We start from the raw sequence: 19,710 nt of genomic DNA, 5'->3' as shown, positions 1-19,710 counted from the left end.
TTGGGGGTTAAAATAGACACCAATATGTCTTGGCACAATCAAATCGCTGGAATTGCAATGACTGCTTCACAAAAGCTTGGAACACTGTTCCGAACCAGAAAACGATACACATTTCAGCAACTTTTGATGCTTTATAAAGTTCAGATCAGACCTTCTTTGGAGTATTATTCACGTGTACGGAGCTCCGCCCCTAAGCATACTTCAAAGCTGATGGATTCCTTCCAGAAAAGAGCCATCCACTTGATTGGAAATGCGAACATAACGTGCAACCTTGATAGTCTGGAACATCGAAGAAAGGCTGGAGATTTGTCTCTCTTTTATATATACTTTCACGGGAGGTGACTTGGCACATTTGATTACACCAAGAGCGGTACATATCAGAAATACGCGATGGACTGTGGCTGCTCATCGTTTTGAGGTTCAACTCAATACACCTCGACCTCCACTGTTTAAGAACTATTTTATCTGTAGAACTGCGTATATGTGGAATAAACTTCCTGAGAACATTTTTCCAAATAAATTCAATCGCCAGCGATTCAAATTCAACGTGAATCGCTACTTTTGCACAGGCACCGCTCTTAGAATGTCTAAAGGATTCTCCTGTAGCTCTTGTGTTTTGTTAAAAAAAAAACGTAAAACTGGAACATCAGGCGTAGAACGAATCCACAACCAGCACTTTTTCCAAACACCAGAACTGCAATATACTATTCTTGACGCGTTTTTTACGAACCAAGTTGGCGTCTTCAGGAGATGAGCGAAACTGTGTCTCCAGAATCTTGAGATGTCCCTATAGGTAAAAACCAAGACTGTTCAGATCTGGAGATCCAGGTGGTCATGATTGTGATCATGCGAGCCATATCAACTAACATGCTTCTGTTGATCAGGAAATTCCGTATACAGAGATTGAAAAGGGCAGATGCACTATCGTGCATAAACCACATACGATGTCTGATTAAAATGGTGACGTTTGGTGAACTCTGTTAAAGAAATGGCGATAATTATTTTCGTTCAATTATCCCTGAGGCCCAATCGAATAGTAACCAATAAGTTCACCACATATATTTAGAGAAAATTGCTCTTGGTAGTGGGATTCCATGATGGCATGTGAGTTTTCTTCAACCCAGAAATAGTTACTGATTTTTCTGGTACTCATTTCAGGGATTTCTTCAACTGAATTTAAAAACACTTTCTTGGTTTTCGATATTCGTACAGTATGGTGTGTCTTTTTGAATTACACGCGCTTTTGCATATTTTGCATATTGGCAAACAGCATTCATGGAATTGCCCATAATAGTTAATCGTTTGAAAAGTATTACGTATTCAAAATTTGAAGTGAGCATCAATTATTTTGTCACCTCCATAGTTTCCTTCACAACATAGTTGTTAAAATGTCATATCCATATTGCGTAATAAATCATTTTCATTCATTTTATACGAAACCATTCATGGACCGAAAAAATTATTTCATCTTCACCAAAAAAAAAATGAATCTCGATTTTAGAAACAATATTGATGAAAAAACAGATATTTGCTGATACGTTGACCATGCATTAAAATCGTTTATATTTTTCATATAAAAATCGCATGTGGGACAAAAAGAAGTTAAGAGAGCAAATTTACCCTAAAATAAATGGGTATTACGGAAAAAGTGTTTTCATTTTGAGGAAAAAGAGTGGCGTACATAATATTTAGTACACTTTGATGTACGTACGCCACTGGTTAAATCCTTAAAAACCTCTCACATCACATGAAAAAACAATTTTTTTTCTGTGACGGGAAGAAAGTTTGACATTTTATCTCTGATGACAGGTAACAAAATGTCAGTTTCATAAATTTTCCGCGATTTAGCTGGCAATAATTTTTATGTTTCCTAGCAACGCTATAAGTACAACAACCTACCTGTTTAAAAATTCAAATTTCACATCGATAATTTTCTGACTTTAACATATTGTAATAATATGTTTTTCTCAATATTAAATCGTCGTTTTTTCCGTCACAGAAAAAAATTGTGTCTTATACACGGGAAAAATATTAGATTTTAGCTTTTTATTACACATTTAACGGTAATTATACTTACCAACAGAGAAAACGGCCATTATAATGAAAGTAGAAGCAAAGTATGGTACAACTGATTGTGCATTTTTCTCCAATTCATGTCCCAGTGTCCCAGATGTGAATCTAGCTATTCGTATATGTTCAAACTTGTTTTCCTTGTCTTGAAGTTGTTCGATAAGATCTAAGAATGCATCTTCCCACGCTGCACCCCTGTTGATATCAAAATAAAGTAATAATTATACAAATTGGACTATTGTAACTGTTAAAAAATGATAACCTTGAAAAGTACACTCGTAGGCTATTCAAAAAATAAGGTGATTATTCAAATTTCGTGGGCTATGTTATCCTGGCAAGGTCCACGTCGGGAAGAGTAACTTGTAATATCCTCCAAAGCGCGTTGGACGTTGTTCACAGTTGGTGCCTGAGGGAGCAGATGTCTGTCAACCCCAGCAAAACTGTGTTAATCCCCTTCACCAAGAGAAGGAAATTGGACGATCTAACGCCACTTTCTCTCAATGGTGTGGTCATTTGGAACGGAGGTGGAATATCTTGGCATTGCCCTTGATAAAAGACTCACCTGGAATGCTCACTTGGAAAAAGTTTTACACAAAGTCAGACTGTCTCTATGGACATGTCGAAGGATTTGTGGTAAAACTTGGGGTTTAGGTCCCAAACAAATCCATTGGATTTATGTGAAGATTGTCAGACCAATGATCACGTATGGTGCAATTGCTTGGTGGCCGAAGGCTTTACAGAAAACTGCCCAAGCGAAACTCTCTGGCTTACAGAGACAGGCTTGTCTGGCTATCAGTGGTGCCATCAGTACCACACCGTCAGCGGCCATGGAGATTCTTCTAGATCTACCTCCTGTCCACATTTTTCTGGAGAGAGAGGCTAGATGGACTACATAAGAACTTGTGCACATTGCCAATTGCACAAATCAATTCAATGCAGAGTGCAACAGACTGTTGGTTGACATTGAAAGTCACAGCATTCTGGAAATGACCTCTGACTTTGTGCTTCCAACTGTCAACTACGAACTGCCTTATAAAGTACTATTCCCGAGTAGAGAGGACTGGATCCTGCGGGAGAAGGAAATATTAAGAACAGATAGTTGTTGGTTCACAGATGGATCAAAAACACCTTCCGGTTCTGGTTCAGGTGTTTTCAGTCGTAGACCCAGGACAGAGTTATCTTCCTGCCTAGGAACTTACGCGACTGTATTCCAAGCGGAAATTTACGCTATTGAATTGTGTGCGGAGAGATTGGATAAATCCAACCTCACTCACAAGTCAATGAAAATATTCTCGGACAGTCAAGCGGTACAACATATTGTCTCTGGTCTGGATTCCTGGCCATACTGGCCTGGAAGGCAATGAAGCTGCTGACTCTCTTGCAAAGGAGGGTGCTGCAAGCGGCTTCATTGGACCAGAACCTGTCATTGGCTTTGCCAATGACTGTCATTGGGCTTTGCCAAACAAACACTTAACATCTGGATGGCTGGAAGAGTTATGGACTTCTGGAAGAATCTTCCAGGATTGGCTCACTCCAAGGCGTTCATTCACCCTTCGCAGCTTGATACCAAACAGTTGTTGGACTACAGTAGGGATGAACTACGATGTCTAACAGGCCTTCTTACAGGTCACTGTCATTTGAATCATCACATGCAGAGACTTGGACTGTCGGAAGACAGACAGGAAGACAGATTGTACTCTGAGTCAGAAAAATGTTTACAAGTGGAAAGTGGTACACGCTTTTCACAAAAAGTCGTGAAGATGTGACTGACGAAGCTTTTCCTGAATGCTCCAGTACATTAACAACCGATGGAAATGTTGAGAAAGTGAAGAAAATTGTTATGGAAAATCGATGAATCACTATGGGAGAAGTTACTGAGAATGTTGTCATATCGGTTGGATCATCCCGTGCAATAGGTTTCGAAAATTTTCGCAACCAGACGCATGAAGCGTCTTTTACCATGGCATAGTATATTAGGATTTTTGTCACATGGTCGTACGGTCAATAAAGAGTATCATCTTGAAGTAATGCGCCGCTTGCGAGGAGCAATACGAAGAAAACGTCCGATATACTGGAAAAACAACTCATGACTTATGCACCTGCTTACTCGCCATTGCTTGTTCGTAATTTTTTGGCTGAAAACCAGCCTCAGCCACCGTATTCACCAGATTTGACTCCCTGCGACTTTTGTATCTAACCCAGACTGAAGGAACTCGGGAAAGGATGGCGTTTTGCAAAAATTTAGGGGATGAAAACTGAATCGCTGGCATAAGTGTATTATGTATTAGTTGTGGAATTGGCCGCGTTGGTAGTGCGCCCGACTCACGATCGGAAGATCGTGGGTTCGATTCCCGCCTCGACCAGATATTTTTCTCGAGAGAATTTATCTGGTTGAAGCTGGAAAGATTCTGCAACCGTGTTAGGAATCACACGTTAAAAGGTAAGACCTCGTTAGTCCTTAGCTCGCACAAGTTCTCAACTTTTGAGAGTTGTCGTTCGTATGGGAGCGACAGCTGATTAACGGAAAAACAGATTTTGAACAGATTTTGAACAGATGTATGAAGACGACTACTTTGAATGGGACAAGATAGAAAAATGAATATTTTTTGAGAAAAATGGTAGTATTCCGAGAATTTGGTACTTTTTTGTATGATGACAAGTGAAAACTATCAAAATTAATGAAATTCTCCATACAATCATTCATGTGAATACTCACAATTTGTCCAATTTTTTCGTGTCAGAGTTTCCAAAATACGCCAGTTGCAATGATGGCACGCTGATGATGAATCCTTCTTCGCTGACTTCGGTACCACCGAAAAATACAGGAAAAGCATGAGCATCCCATGTGACTGGGTTGAACATGAGAGGAAAAGTGAGGTTAATATTCTTGCTTTCGACCTGAAAAATATAAAGAAATGGTGAATGGGCAACATTTTTCTTCAAGTAATACTATTTTTCTTTGAATATGTGACAGCTAAACACGAATGGAAATTCAGATTCAAATGAAAAAAAAACAGATATCTGGGAAATATTCATCTATTTGCTTTTGAAGCAATTGTCTTTCTATTTTTCAATTAAGAGTTTATAATTACCCAGTTAAACTTGTTTAAATTGTTTGGTTTAAATTGAGTCTCTGAAAATGGAAAGAAACTTCATTTTCTGTTATTCCACCAACAAAAAATGTTTCAATTTGCTACATTCACGGTTCATGAGGCTTCAACTTGAACATTTTTTGGATAGTTTTACAAAAATCATCGAAAAAATGTTCAGAATATATTTTCTAGTCCAGACAAATTTTCAATATATTCATACATATTCATTGGTATCATAGAAGATTGGTGAATCACCATGGACAGAATTTAATTTTATAAGAATATTTCGTGGCGAACATAAATGCATTACTTTTATCATGAGAATTTTTTCATTGAAAATTCATTACAGGACATAAATGATACCTATTTGAACAGAGGTAGTATTGGAATTTAATAACAGTTCTGGTTAAACATAATTCAACCATTATCTTAAAGAAACCTCAGCATATACAGCTTTATGGTTTAATAAAATTAATTCAATGATTCACTTTCTCTTCAGTTGTTATTGTTAACCCATCATCTTCGAAATTGATGGAAGAAGTGGAGTCCAAATTCCTGTCTGCTAGAATAGTGTCTATTAGAAATATTCATAATATTTTTTTATTACTCGATTATTCCATTTTCCACTTGGTGATTGTAGAATAGTTGGTGTTCTAAGTGACTAATGTCAAAACTTTGAAACAATTTTTGAATGACACTTAAATTTGATTGAATTTATTTGATAATTATTGTATTCAAAAACTTTGGCAATAAAATAGACATAATAATGGGCTTGTTTCATGATTTTTGGTTAACAGTTGATTTGATAGTAATTTCAAATTAAAAAATAGTTTACTTTGTTTCAGCTCTCTAAATAGTGACGTCACGGGCCCAGTCGCGCTTCTTGTTCGATTGACCAATAGAAACAATACAAATAATTAGCTTCAAAGTATAATCACGCTCACTTCCGACAACTAAATCTAAGAAAAAATTTTAAGAAATGCACTGGAAGGGAGAATTAATTATACATGGGATCCAAATAACACACAACACAATAAAAACGTTATTTTTGAAATATCTCCGGCAGTAAACATTTTCATGTTGATATCACAGAAATTTCAATAATGGAAGTGTATATGAACCTGTTAACATTTGAATTCATGAAAAAATTCTCCATATGAAATAAAATGTACTGGAAAACCATGGTTCTAAATAAAATTTAATGGTTCTCAAAGGCTCATGAACCCCAATAAAATAAATCAATTATGCATTAATGCCACCCACTAATAATAATATATTAGCCATATTGTCACCCAGTCAGCTATCTCTCTTGAATGTATGAGACAATGTACTCTTTCTAATGTTTAATAACTTCGTTAAAATAATTAGCACTTAGTAACACCGCTGTAGACACGCGGCTAACTTAAACTCTTGCTTCTCGAATTTTTCTTTTTTCTACAAATATGAAGAGGTATTAGGACCGATTAGGCTCGATAAGTATAATATATTCCCAACTTGATGAAACAAGCTCATTATGTATGCTCCTTTGATACAAAATAATACAAGAGAGGAGGTTTATTATCTGTAATATAAATATAAAAGAGTGAAATTGATTCAGTATTTTTCCATCCATGTCTGCATATTATGAATCCACTCTTTCATTTTCAAAATAATGTTAGTTTTTTTCAATAATTCTTCTATATTAACTATAGTACATAGTTCCATGTGTGATTTGATATAACTGAGATGATCTAAATTTATAGTAGATGTTACATTAGTTGATTTCAATCAGTAACCATATCGATATTCTGATTCAAATAATCAGTAATGCACAAAGCATAAAGAATATGTACAGTACAAGGAGTAAAAAAATGGTGTAAGAAGATAGAGATGTTGAGAATCTTCACTCAAGTACAAGGTCAAGATTTATGTCATCTGGTGATATGTCAAGGCATTGATCTACTCTCAAAAACCAACGACATTGGGAAAAATATTCATAGAATTTTTTTCCAGATTACAAGATAAATAATGATTGAAGTTCTTGAAGAAATTGAAGATACATTAAATTTATTGATAGTTCCAAACTGAAGATTGTTTGAACATATCTTGTGAATTCTAGCTCTTTGAAATTGATGCCTTTTCAAATTTTTTTCAAGAATTATGTATTTTGCAGATAGAAATCAATTAGTTTATAGGGTGTTCCATTTGAGAAAACTAAGAAAAACGATTCCTGTTTTTGATTACCTCTGTACATGTAAATGCATCACTTGGTAAAATTACGAATAGTTAATGAAAATAGATACACTATTCTCAAGGATAATTGAGAATATTTCAATTTGATCAATTACGAGATATTTAGTGACATAAATCTCACCACCAACCAAGTATAGACTCAAACGACTATATCTTTTTGAGAACAACTTTTTCGAAAGAAATCAATCGTTGTGCAAATATACAGAGTATTCTACCATATTCTACCATATTCTACCAACTTTGGTACATCACATTTTTGTACAACCTGTATATTGATGCTTATTTTCATTTTCACAAGTTTTGACAGCTTGGTTAAGCTACTTGTTGTTTGGTATAGATTGTTTTTGGGGGTTAAGGGGATTCGGATGTAGGTGGGTAGAAGAGTTAGTCCATATGGGTATGGAGTTTAATGCTTTAAAATCAAATAAGCGACTGATCTTGGCGCTCCCAGATAAAATGGGATGGCGTATATTTGGTTTGGTAGGGATTGACTCTAAGGCTTCAGCTGAGCTCGCCTTGGAATACGTTGAGGGAGCTTCGCGCTCATCTAGACTTTTGCTCTACTCAATGAAAACTACCATCTGCTAGAGTTTAATGAAATTTGACTGAAGCCACGAAAATGGTTCTTCAGATATGTCTACCTGGACCAATCAATAGGCTTCCTTCACTCTGTAGCAAGGCGTTCAATATGGTGTTCAATGTGGTTTTCAATAAATCAGAACAATCATGAAGTTTTGTGCTTTCATATTTCTGTTATACATATTAGATCAATTAGACGAAGAATATTCCAATTTGAATAGTTAGAACATGAACTCACTAATGTGTGTCATGTCAATAAAGAAGATATAACAAATTTTTTCAATCCAAGCTCCTATTGAATATTAACTTGTGAAAGTGAGTGTTATAATTACAATGAAGATTGAAATTCGCTGACCTTCTTTTCTGAATGAAGCTGTCTCATTAACATTGTGATCCTCGAGTAGGTGCTCATTTTTTCTCACGTTGCGCTCAATTCTATTATGTGAACCTTGAACTCTGAAGTGTGTTATCTTGTTTGAAAATTTTAATCAGATTCGAGAATGAAAGGAAAAGAGATTGTCGATTGTGAATAGTCGAAGAAAGCGAAGCTTTAATGTATTTTCTTATGCCTGTAGCGACAAAGAGTCGTATAATCAAACAAACGGCAGTGTCAGTGGTATTCTGTTCTTTGTTCTCAATTTCTAGTCTACACGATGTCTACCTCCTGTCGATCTGGGGAAGATGAACTGATTGTTTTACAGTTATTGATAGTCGGCAAGTTATTATTATAATTTTTATTTTCCGGTATCATTTCATTGCAAAGAATCGCAATTTGAAAAGTAAGATCTCGTTAATCCTTAGCTGGTACAAGTTTCAACTCTTGAGGGGTGTAAGGAGGCGACAGCTGGATGAAGAAAAAACGTTTCTCAAACATATTAATGAAAATACAACTTTTGTATTAAGTATCGGCAGAGGATGTATTTGGGTCACTATGATTTCATAATGTTACTATTCAAAAATTATTCTTCTGAATAGATCTTTATAATTTTTTTATCGCAAGTTGCAAATTAACGACATTGATTATTTGAGCGAAAACAAAAAAATAAGAAACCAGATTTGCTCTGTTCAACTCTCTTGCAATTTCCCTTGTACTTACATGAGGATTTTCAACTGTTGAAAGCATCTCCGCTAATTAATTTTTTTCATTTGTCGCAATTTTATTTTTTACTTTTCTTATGATTGACACTGCCTGTTTCCTAGAACTGGATACATTTCCGACGGAAATAAAGTAGCCAATCCCTACTTTTTCTGAAAGGTGGACTATTCTGGGATGGTCCTATGTACGGGGTGTTCCATTTGAAAAAACTGCGAAAAAAGTGATCCCGAGTTTTGTTTATATCTGTATAGAAAAAGTGTCGTTCGGTAAACTTATGAAGACGAAATGAAAATACACTACACTCAAGGATATTTGGTTGAAAAATTTCCTCATTGCATTCGATCCAGTAGGAGATATTTTTCCGAGATAAATTTCACTATAACTTCTGAACCCGAGAAACTTTATAATTCAATGAAATAAATAGAATACTCCAGATATTTTCACTATCTGGAGTATTCTATTTAAAAAAAAAGTTCAGTCTGTCATACATTTATTGGACACCTTGTATATTAGTAATAATTATTGGAACATAGGTTTCACTATTCTCTACAACTTTTTCCCGAAACCCCTCCTATCTTTGATACACCCTGTATGTAAATTAGCTCACTACAATTCCGAGGGCAATGTTAATTAGGTTAGGTTACTTCTTGAACAGAAAATTTTCAAGAATTAACAATTTCAATAATTTTTCTGAAGATAGGTTTCGAATTTAATTAAATTTTTCTTGAGGACTCTGTCACAATTAATTCTTGATTAAATTACTCACCGAAAAGTTTTTTCTTCCTGTTTATAATATTACTATTTTGAAAACCATCTTTAACTTGGGTAAACATCTTCACTCACCAAACAAAGAAACTAATGACTCAATATTTGCCGAATAATTTCACTATTCGTGGTATTATATTAACGTTCATTTTCATTCTTCTATTGTTTCAGTATTCGATCACCATCCTTGATCCAAAATAATAAATTTAATTGCCGACCACAATATATTGAGCACCTGACCTTATAGATGTTACACAAAGTTTGATGTCGTTCTTAAATTGCGGGAGCATCGAATTTAATTGTCGTTTGAAAACACAATGGAATACGCTTGTCCATAAAGGAATTTTCGAAACGTACTGTTTTATGTCTCCCCCATAAAAAACCTATTTCTTAGCGGAAGTAATATCGTCAACATTTTTCAGAACTGCATCTGATCTTTGAATCAGGAACAGTTTTCTACAGAAATACTCTGGAACGAATAAAATGTTCATATTCAGCAAAAATTGGGTGTTCTTTTTGCGATTTGAGTTACTTTGCATGAATCATCAAAACAGACTTGTTCAATAGCGAAATTTGCAATAAAAAGATAGTTACATTGGATTTATGATTATACTATATTGGAAACTATGTCTTCTTTCGGAAAACGAACCAAATTTCATAATAGAACCGTCACTTTATCTATCATGAATCGACCATTTCTCAAAAACCTGAAAATAGAAATAATCATCCCTATTCATAAAAAACTGTACTAACTTGATGGTTAACTATCGTCCCCTCACAATAACATTTAAGTTTTTCAAATATATTTTCTGGATAGGATCTTGGAATTGACCGCCTTCAATATATAATTATACCGGAACATTTCCCTGGATGAATCACATGAACCATTTTTGAATCTAAAGTAGTTGACGATGGACTTCCACAAGGATCTATACTTGGCCCAAATGTTATTCTTGTATACATATGAACGATCTTGAAAAATTCATCACAGGGATTGATGGAACATGTATACTAATGACCCTTTTTCGGTAATATCAGATAAGACTGGAATTGTAACTCAACGGAAAAGTGAACTAATACGTAAAAATGAGTGATGCTGCTCTAATTTTTTGTATATGAATGCATCGCATCTCTGCGTGGCAATAACTGGGTTAGTTATTTTACCGTCGGGTATCTGTCACAAGTACTTACAACATTGTAGGTCTCGTAAGAGAGAAAAGGGTTTAGTATTTTTACCAGAACTTGGGTAGTCAGAAAAATGTTTTCAATAATTCAGATAATGTATCGACGAGTGAATGAAGAAATGACTGAATTCGGTGAAATAAAGTATTTTTCAACAGAGATGCAATATACAATTTTTCCAGGCTTACAATAAAAGCTGTTTTTTTTTACCGAATCATAATGAACCCATCAAGGGTTCAACAATCGTTGGTAGCTTCTAAAATCATCGAACATGAAAAATGTTTTCCTGGGAATAACATGTTAAAATGTGAAGTCTCATTAATACACAACTAGCACAAGTTTGTACCTTTGAACCGTTCGTGAAGGGATGAAACCCCCATTTTGATTCCATACAGCTTACAAATTTTCACACTATATACAACACCCTGTAAGCATTTAATATTACGAGTCTACTCACATCGTCCATTATATAATCCAAATTGAGAATGTCGTTGGTGAAACAATCCGTCATCCATTTTGCGCACATGTCTTTATAGGAAAAGTATTCATCATCATAGAACACAGTCATATTTTGGACGTATTCATCTAGAAGTCTCAATTCTCTCCAGACATCAGCTCTCAGCAAATTTTTGTCGCCATCTTTTGAAGTCACAATTACTCGGCCGAAGCGACCTGGAAAAATACGGATTGATGAGTTATTTGAGGCTAGTAATAAGGGATTATCTATAATTGACTCTATAACTACTTGAAATTATTAGTCACCAAAAGAGATGTTACTCAAGTAGAATATAATCAACTGAAAAATTGAATAGATTTTTACGATGATTGCATATTTCTATATATCGACGGAAAAGTAAAAACTCAAGAAATTTTTTTCCTAAAAAATTTATAAACTAGTCACTTTTCAATAAACGAAATATAGACATTTGTAAAGATAACAGTTGGACTGAAGAGTTCGTAGGCTAACATAGAAAAAAATTGATAAAAAGTCGCTGGAGGCCACATCTGAAGAATACGGTGGATGCGGAACCAATTCGAAGCACAATTCATGCAAGTTTGCCCTCGTTTTCATTGATTTCTAACAGGGTGGATTGTCTTGATGAAGAATCGCTTTCTTTTTCTTCAGATGTTGATGTTTTTCCACAATTTCGTCCTTCGAACGCTCCCATAATACTATGTTATAGTTGGTTTTGATGGTTTTTTTCTTTTCAAGATGAATATTATACCATGCGCATCCCAAAATACTGATACCCTAACCTTGCCAACCGACTGTTTCGTCTTTGCATGCTTTGGAGACGGTTCACCACGTGCAGTCCACTCTAATGACGATCGTTTTGATCCTGGTGTGGAATGATGGAGCCATGTTTCATCCATTATCACATATCGACGCACACATTCAGGTTTTTTATGGTGGAAGAGCATCAAACACTAGTTAGAATCATCAATTCGTAGATGTTTTTGGTCGATTGTGACCTCGCGCGGCACCCATTTTGAACAAAGCTTTCTCATACCCCAATATCCATACACGATATGTTCATCACGTTCGTTTGATATCTTTAAAGCCTCAGCTATCTCTATCAACTTCACTTTGTGGTCATCCAAAATTATTCTGGGGTCTTGTTTCATGTTTTTGTCGGTATAGTCGAAGTAAACGATATTGTGCACTTTTAAAGTTGGCGGCACTCTCAAAGACCAAAAAAAATGCATAGAAATGAACCGGCAGCGAACTAGTCCACGTGACTGTAGACTTGGCGGTTCGTATTGGATAATTTTTACTAACCGAGTTTTATGATTGGCTGAAGGGTCATAAAGTTGAATTTGAAGTCATGTTACGGTGGCGAATAGAAATCAAGAATGCGGGGATGTTTATCGCCGTCGTGTCATTAATGTTCAGTTCAGGAACTGATCGTGATTTGAGTGTTGAAATTCGATATTGGTGCATTGGTGTCATTGAAAAATGACATTTATGTGAAGGTATGAAATTTGTCAAAACAAAAAAATTCATCAATGTTTAACTTTCTTTCGTCAATTTATATGTTCAATTCATTATTTTTCACTTATTTTTACTGTAAGTATGATTTGTAATGTTATTCATTGGCAAAAAACCCACAACTCAATAAATTATAGGCCCTGAAGAAGGTTCCGATTAGAAGCGAAAGCTTGGCAAAGTGAAGCAGATTTTTGATTTTTTATTTTTGACTTTACATACCTCCAGTCGCTTAGTTTCTCAATTTTATATATAAAATCTCAAGTTTGGTTTCGAGGGAAACAAACTATTACCAGCAACATCAGATTTGACTGAAATTTCTTCCTTAGGAACGCAAGACGCGATATGATACAGGATTACCAAAATCCTTTAGATGTTCATCTAATAAAATCATTGAAAAAAACTATATGCGACTGTTACAAAAACAATGAGATTCCTACAACTGAAATCATAAGGAAGAAATTGAATACTTCCGGCCATAACATGAGCTGCTGTGACAAAACTCTTCAGAATTAGATACAGAAACTAGGATTTAGATTTAAAATAATAAACAAACTTCAAGCAGTTATGAAAAGCACAAGAATAGTGGAATTGCATAACAAATTCTTAGAACAAATAACTAAATATAGACAAGAACAACGGCAAATTTTCTATTTGGATGAAACTTGGTATGACACTCACGACACAGTTACGAAAGGGTGGACAGATGGTTCGAGAATGTGTACGCTCAACATGTCTGCAAACAAAATTTAATAAGAAGGTAATAGATCTAATTGAAGAGGAAGTATCTAATATTACCAAAGAAGACTGGCAGAAAAGATTAAAAAAGTAATTTAAGTTGAAAAAGACCATATGGACACTTCCATATTAATGGTGGAAATAAGTTCATTTAAATGACGACAGTGATGGTGAAAGAGAGAATATGGAAAAGGAGTTACCAGAAGCTTTCGAAGAAAGTTAGTGAAGTGTTTTTGAAGCGATAGATTGTATATATATGTGAGTAAGTATTCAGAAGTATTTTCAATTATCACCCTGTTATTTGAATTCCTACTTTCCCACTCACTTATATAAACCTATATATATATATATATATATATATATATATATATATATATATATATATATATATATATATATATATATATCATACCTCATTGATTTGAATTCAAGAGCCACCGGTAGACAACTGTCTACCGGTCTACAATGACATAAAAACTTGGCAATTTGACTTGGGTATCATACCAATAGGTGGTTCCACTTATGTCTCGCTTGCGTTTACGCAGTTATTTTTATTAAGTACTTTTCTTGGTTATTCACATTTTGTCTTCAATCGAGAACCGCCTGCCCGGTACTGACGATGCCCAATAGGCTGAAACAGCTGTCTACCGGTAGCTCTTGAATTGAAATCAATGTGGGAACAATGGGAACAAAACAACTGTCGTATTGTTACAATGTACATATCGATATACCTTAGATCAGTAACGCACTAATGACAAATGATTGCTTTCAATTACCACAATTATAGTTTTCACTCAAATTCAATGAGGATGTGTATGCAAATTATTTCAATATGAATTATTAATTTCGCTACCATTCGGTATGAAAACTCCGGCGCTTTCTATTTGAAGAAGCAACAATGTTGTAATTCTCAGTATTTGTTATTTGATGATATATTAAATTTAAACATTGAATTTGAAATCGCAACAGAAAATGTGATGTGAACACAAAAGGTCGTATTACTTTTCATTATAATGAGCAATCTCTTTGATTTGCTAGCTTTCTAGCTGTGCTCTCAATTAGAATGTGAATTTATAACACTTATTACTCGGATATTATCCAGACATTATTTATGAAAGAGCAAATATGTATACTTTTCATGAAATACACCATGGGTCAAAAATGTCGATCGTCGAAAATGTTTGCAAAAATTCAGTTAAATGCTGCTGAATATGAATATATTCAAAAGTCAAACTAGCATTCATAGAAACGAGTGAAGAGCAGTGTATTTCACACTCTTGCTAATATAAACATTATATTAATATTATGTTAACCGATTGTACACACCATCATTTAGAATATCATCACTCTATATGTGATTGATTTGACTATAAATATTTTATTCAAGAATGGAATATGTAAACAAATCCTAATTTATCAATGTCAATATCACAATTAATTCACTCGTGTTTTTCATAGCCACTTAAGAAAGTAACTTTTGCTATAGCCACCTGATCTACGAACATTAAATTCGAATCTTCACAAAAAAGATATCATCAGATTTCTGATCAGGACCAAGGCAGGTTTTTTCTAACCTACAAAATCTGAGATACCCTACAATTGAAAAAAAAATCATTATTCATCGTTTCCATCGTGAAAGTATTTGAATAATTAATAAAAACTATGAGAAAGGCGAAAATAATTTCAGGTTTTTGATCTCTATTATCATTTCGACATTATTATTATTCACGAAAACTCAAAATTATCCATTTTGACCATGTTTATGAGTTCTTAGTGACTCAAATGCTATTTGATTATTGTGTATCAACGTTACAGTGGAATCAACTCTGAATATGGAAACTAATTGAAATGATTATTATCTATGCAGCATGTAGCAAAATAGGTAGAATATAAATTAGGATAATTGAGATCATGCTTCCGATTCGACTATCAATGTGGAACATTGAGAGGAGTCGTCAGACATACGGCACATTAATTGCAAGAAGGATGATACTTCAATGACAAGAGTGGTGGAATTAGTCCTAATGATAATATGATGAATGTATGTGAATCAGAAATGTCAATGAACTAAACGTTTAACATTGTTTCTGTGTTGATTTATATGAACTCGATAAATGACTCATGAAGAAGATAAGGATTTGTTTGCGATGAATATGAATATTTATTGTGTTTTCTTCTGTAACGCTTTCAGTTAAAATGAGAATAACATTGAGATTTCCAAACTGGAATACAAAATTTTGGAAATTTATCATTTATTTTCAAATGTAGGCAGGTTCTTCATAGAAAACTTCGATAAAACTAGCGGCGTTGACAAGACATTTTTCAAAATGGAGGGCAATCATACTAAGGTAAAGTAATCTTAAGAAATTCATCAATTTTGGGGACACTTGTGAATTGTTGTATTAATGCCACGTGCCACTATATGGTTGTCTGCAGTATGCTGTGTAATGTCCGTTGTGAGTATTTCATTGTAACTTCCATTTTTTTGCTTAATATACTTGTTTTTTTTTTCAGCTAATATTTTTAATTTTTATAGATTTTTCAGGGATTTAAGTCAATTCATATCATATTAAACAATGAAAGTCCGAACTGATGAAATGCACCACGAAACATTGTCAACCACCTTTAAACGTACGTAGTCCCACTGTGATTCGAAAGTGCATATAGATTTTAACAACAAGGAGCCACATTGTCTGCTGCATAACTGCTCATATCCAATCCTTTTAAAGAAAAGTCAATAGCAACATTCGATTTGCCTCTGAATCTTTCCGATTAAGAGAATCTTTTTAAACGAATTACTAAAGTACGGAGAAACTTATGGATTATTGATTGGTACTTTGTGCATTTTTTCCTTTCCTTGCACCTCGAAGCAGTTAGTTTTCCATCTCCATCCAGAGTTTCCTCTCTTAGGATGGAATCCAGGCATTGTGACGAACTCAGTTGACCAGTTCTTTGTGGTATGAGGAGAGACAAATCCCAGAAACGATCGATGATTCCTGATGAGTGTCCACAGTCTGTGCACTTTTTAGTGGATTTTTTTTGATCAACGAAATTTGTTCATGTTCAAATATCTCAGCCAGGACTCTTGGCGGTTTAGGTTTCTCAGTAATTCTATTAAGGTTCCCATGTAAACCTTCCAAAAGATATCCAAAGAATTTCTAGGCGTCTTGATGGACAGAAACAATGAATCGGGGGCAAATCTTTGAATCTGACTTTTGAAGTAGGCAGTGTTTATTACTCTATCAGATGCATCTTCTGACCACTTTGTGAACAACTTTTGTGAACGCTTTGACTAAAGCACCTTTCATTCAAGAAATACTTCTTCTTCCAGCAAACATCTCGTTTTTGATAAACATTGGATTACAGTTTTCATGAAACAGGTGTTTCCAATATTTTTCAACCCATTACCATTAGACCCAAGAGTTCTGACTGAAGAATGTATTACTGATGCAAAGTTGTAACTGTTGATACTACGATCGTCATCGCTGTCTTCTTCTGAGTAATCACCCCTTCGTTGGATCGGTGGGATGAGGAATTCAAAGCTAAACGCCTTGAAACTGAATTGGATATGGCAGACTTTTGAATTTGGTAGAAGAAGATAATTCTAAAACTTGTTCATATTTCTCTCTATCTTCTGGTGGAAGCTTATGGAGAGTATTACCAGGAATATGGAAGGTGTTATGAGAAATCAATCTCTCATCATGACGGGTATGAATATGATTTGAAAACTACGGGATGAAGAAAACTTTCATCGGGTGGATATGACGATGGAAATGTGACGAAAACAGAAGCTGAATTACCACGCTGTATAGCTCAGCTAATTTGTTGTATCAGAAAGGTGGTACATCTTCTTTCTTTAGTTTCTTCAGTCATCCTTCTGTCAATTTCATTAACGAAATTTAGCCAAATACACCGAAAGTTTCACAGCCTCATGATTAAATATAGAAGTATTTCCATATTTCTGCTGTTTGGCAGCAGCACCTGCATTTTTGTATGTTCCAAATGAATGAGATGGAGCCAATGTGACTGCTCATGTTAAATCCCAAACGACAGCTTTGCCACATTTCTAGGGAACGAGGGTCATCCCATCAGGATGTTTGCCATCATCACGACTAGTACTTAGTGGTTCTAGGATGAAAGATATCCCGGCTGATATCAAGGCCTTTTTTATGATGTCGTTGACTTGGTAATGTCTTGGAAAACGTCCAGAACTTTGTCTGCAGCTGAAACCATGGGTCCCTTTTTCATTTACCTCACTACCACAAACAAATACAATTCATTCAAAATGTTTCTCATAGGACGAAAGTACAGTTAGATTTTTTAAATCGTTAAATTTATGTATTTGTATGTTTCATGCTGAAAGGAATATAAAAATTATTATTGTAATCACTCACCAGCCCTTGTTATTCTAGCTACACTAAATCGGCTGCTGTAGTTGACTTTGAAAAAACTTTCCACTATCGCTCTTTCGACCTTTCCTTCACCATTGATAGGACTGAAAAGGTATTCAGGATCTATGTTGTTCTGTATTCGTTGGAAACCAGTCAATCCTATTATCGTTACGAGTATAGGAACGGTCAGAAAAATGACAGGATGTTTGCCCACCAGAAGTCCTAATTTGTAGAAAGATTTATTCAAAGTGTCATCCACTATTCGTAGGCCCACCATCTGGAAAAAAATACAAGATATTATTATTGAAACTCAAATTCTGTCGAAGATGAACAGTAACATTCGTTATCAAAAATGATACTGTATAAAAAATGCCTTCGAAATATTTTTTCCTCAGTTTTCATAGTAATTAACCCCAACAGGGGGAATCACTATGTTAAGTCGTGATTGGTAAAAAATGATAAATTATACAGAAATATGGCTTATATATTTATAAGTGATACTGTGGAGAACTTATACGAGTATGATAGAAAAATAAATGAATCTCACAAATATATTTAACGAAAATTCAAATGATATGTTGAAATCATTGAAACTTCAATTGATATTCTTCAAATTTGAAAAAGTCTACCTATTTTAAATTCTTAAGATAACCGCACGTTTTATATGCATACATATAAAATAGGAAAAAATCATTGACATTAAGAAAAACCTTGTTAATTATAAAATATTTGAATAAATTACGGAACAGTTACTTTTTCACCATAATAACAGTTCACCTCGTTCCATGATGTTATAATGTCATTGACTACTCTTGACCCCCTAAAACTATATTACGAAATTTCCCGATGTCGTTTTAAAATTTTTGATATATTTATTGGTTTGTAAGGCAAATTAGATTTTCAGTATTGGTGATATTTGTCAATATTTGAATTGGAAAATATGTTGATCTTGAACACATGGAACACATTTAAATATATTTCCTCTTTGGCTATTTTATTCATCTTCAATCAGTTTGAATATCGAGTGTTTTAAAAAATTGACTGAGCTTAATAACACTTAATAGACTTTTTATTTTTATTTATTATTTTCATTACTGGATACATCAGTAATTACTGTAGTTGATTGTAAGACTGAGATATTAGGCTTATGTTATGAGAAATTAGATACATAAGTTTTCGAGTGGAAATCAGAAAAATGTCTAGAGAAAACGGCATCGATTGTTGTTTAATGTCTTGTGGTAGGCTCATTTCGGTTCCAATTAATTTATAATTCTAATTCATCTTTAAGAGTTCTTGTTACTGGTTAGAAATTATATGTTTGAAAACAACTGTGATGAATTTGAAAAATGACTTTTTCCTGTTTAAAATTTCTCTCTGATGAGTAATAATTCAAGAAAACACATTGAATTCATTTGTTTTATTACATATTCAAGCCACATACCAATAAAAACTGTTCAATTTGTTTTGGTTGTGGTTGTTCCATATGAAAAGTAATTTAACCAATTTATAACCAATTAGATAAGTTATTTAAGATTGGTATTCGAGGAAACATAAATCAGCTTATAATGTCTTTCCTAA

General features: G+C 34.3%; 1 protein-coding gene and 1 long non-coding RNA gene across 2 annotated transcripts in view; one reads left to right on the top strand and one right to left on the bottom strand.

Moving 5' to 3' along the window:
• Ptr (patched domain-containing protein) overlaps nt 1-19,710 on the bottom strand; it is an 88,029-nt gene that overhangs the window by 21,385 nt on the left and 46,934 nt on the right. The window contains exons 2-5 of the mRNA XM_074175646.1: nt 18,136-18,409; nt 11,474-11,688; nt 4,787-4,968; nt 2,078-2,265 (exon numbers count right to left, since the gene is read on the bottom strand). Coding sequence (XP_074031747.1) covers nt 2,078-2,265; nt 4,787-4,968; nt 11,474-11,688; nt 18,136-18,409 — 859 coding nt within the window. The remainder of the gene's footprint in view (nt 1-2,077; nt 2,266-4,786; nt 4,969-11,473; nt 11,689-18,135; nt 18,410-19,710) is intronic.
• Nucleotides 1-19,710, top strand: part of LOC141482424 (uncharacterized) — a 442,404-nt gene that overhangs the window by 396,213 nt on the left and 26,481 nt on the right. The window lies entirely within an intron of this gene.

The sequence above is a fragment of the Leptinotarsa decemlineata genome, unplaced genomic scaffold (assembly GCF_025532065.1).
Source record: "Leptinotarsa decemlineata unplaced genomic scaffold, Ldec_3_MD MMD2_tig00001064_RagTag_RagTag, whole genome shotgun sequence".
In the NCBI taxonomy this organism is placed as follows: Eukaryota; Metazoa; Arthropoda; class Insecta; order Coleoptera; family Chrysomelidae; genus Leptinotarsa; species Leptinotarsa decemlineata.
The sequence above is the reverse complement of the archived record's forward strand: the minus strand, read 5'-3'. Positions and strand labels throughout refer to the sequence as shown.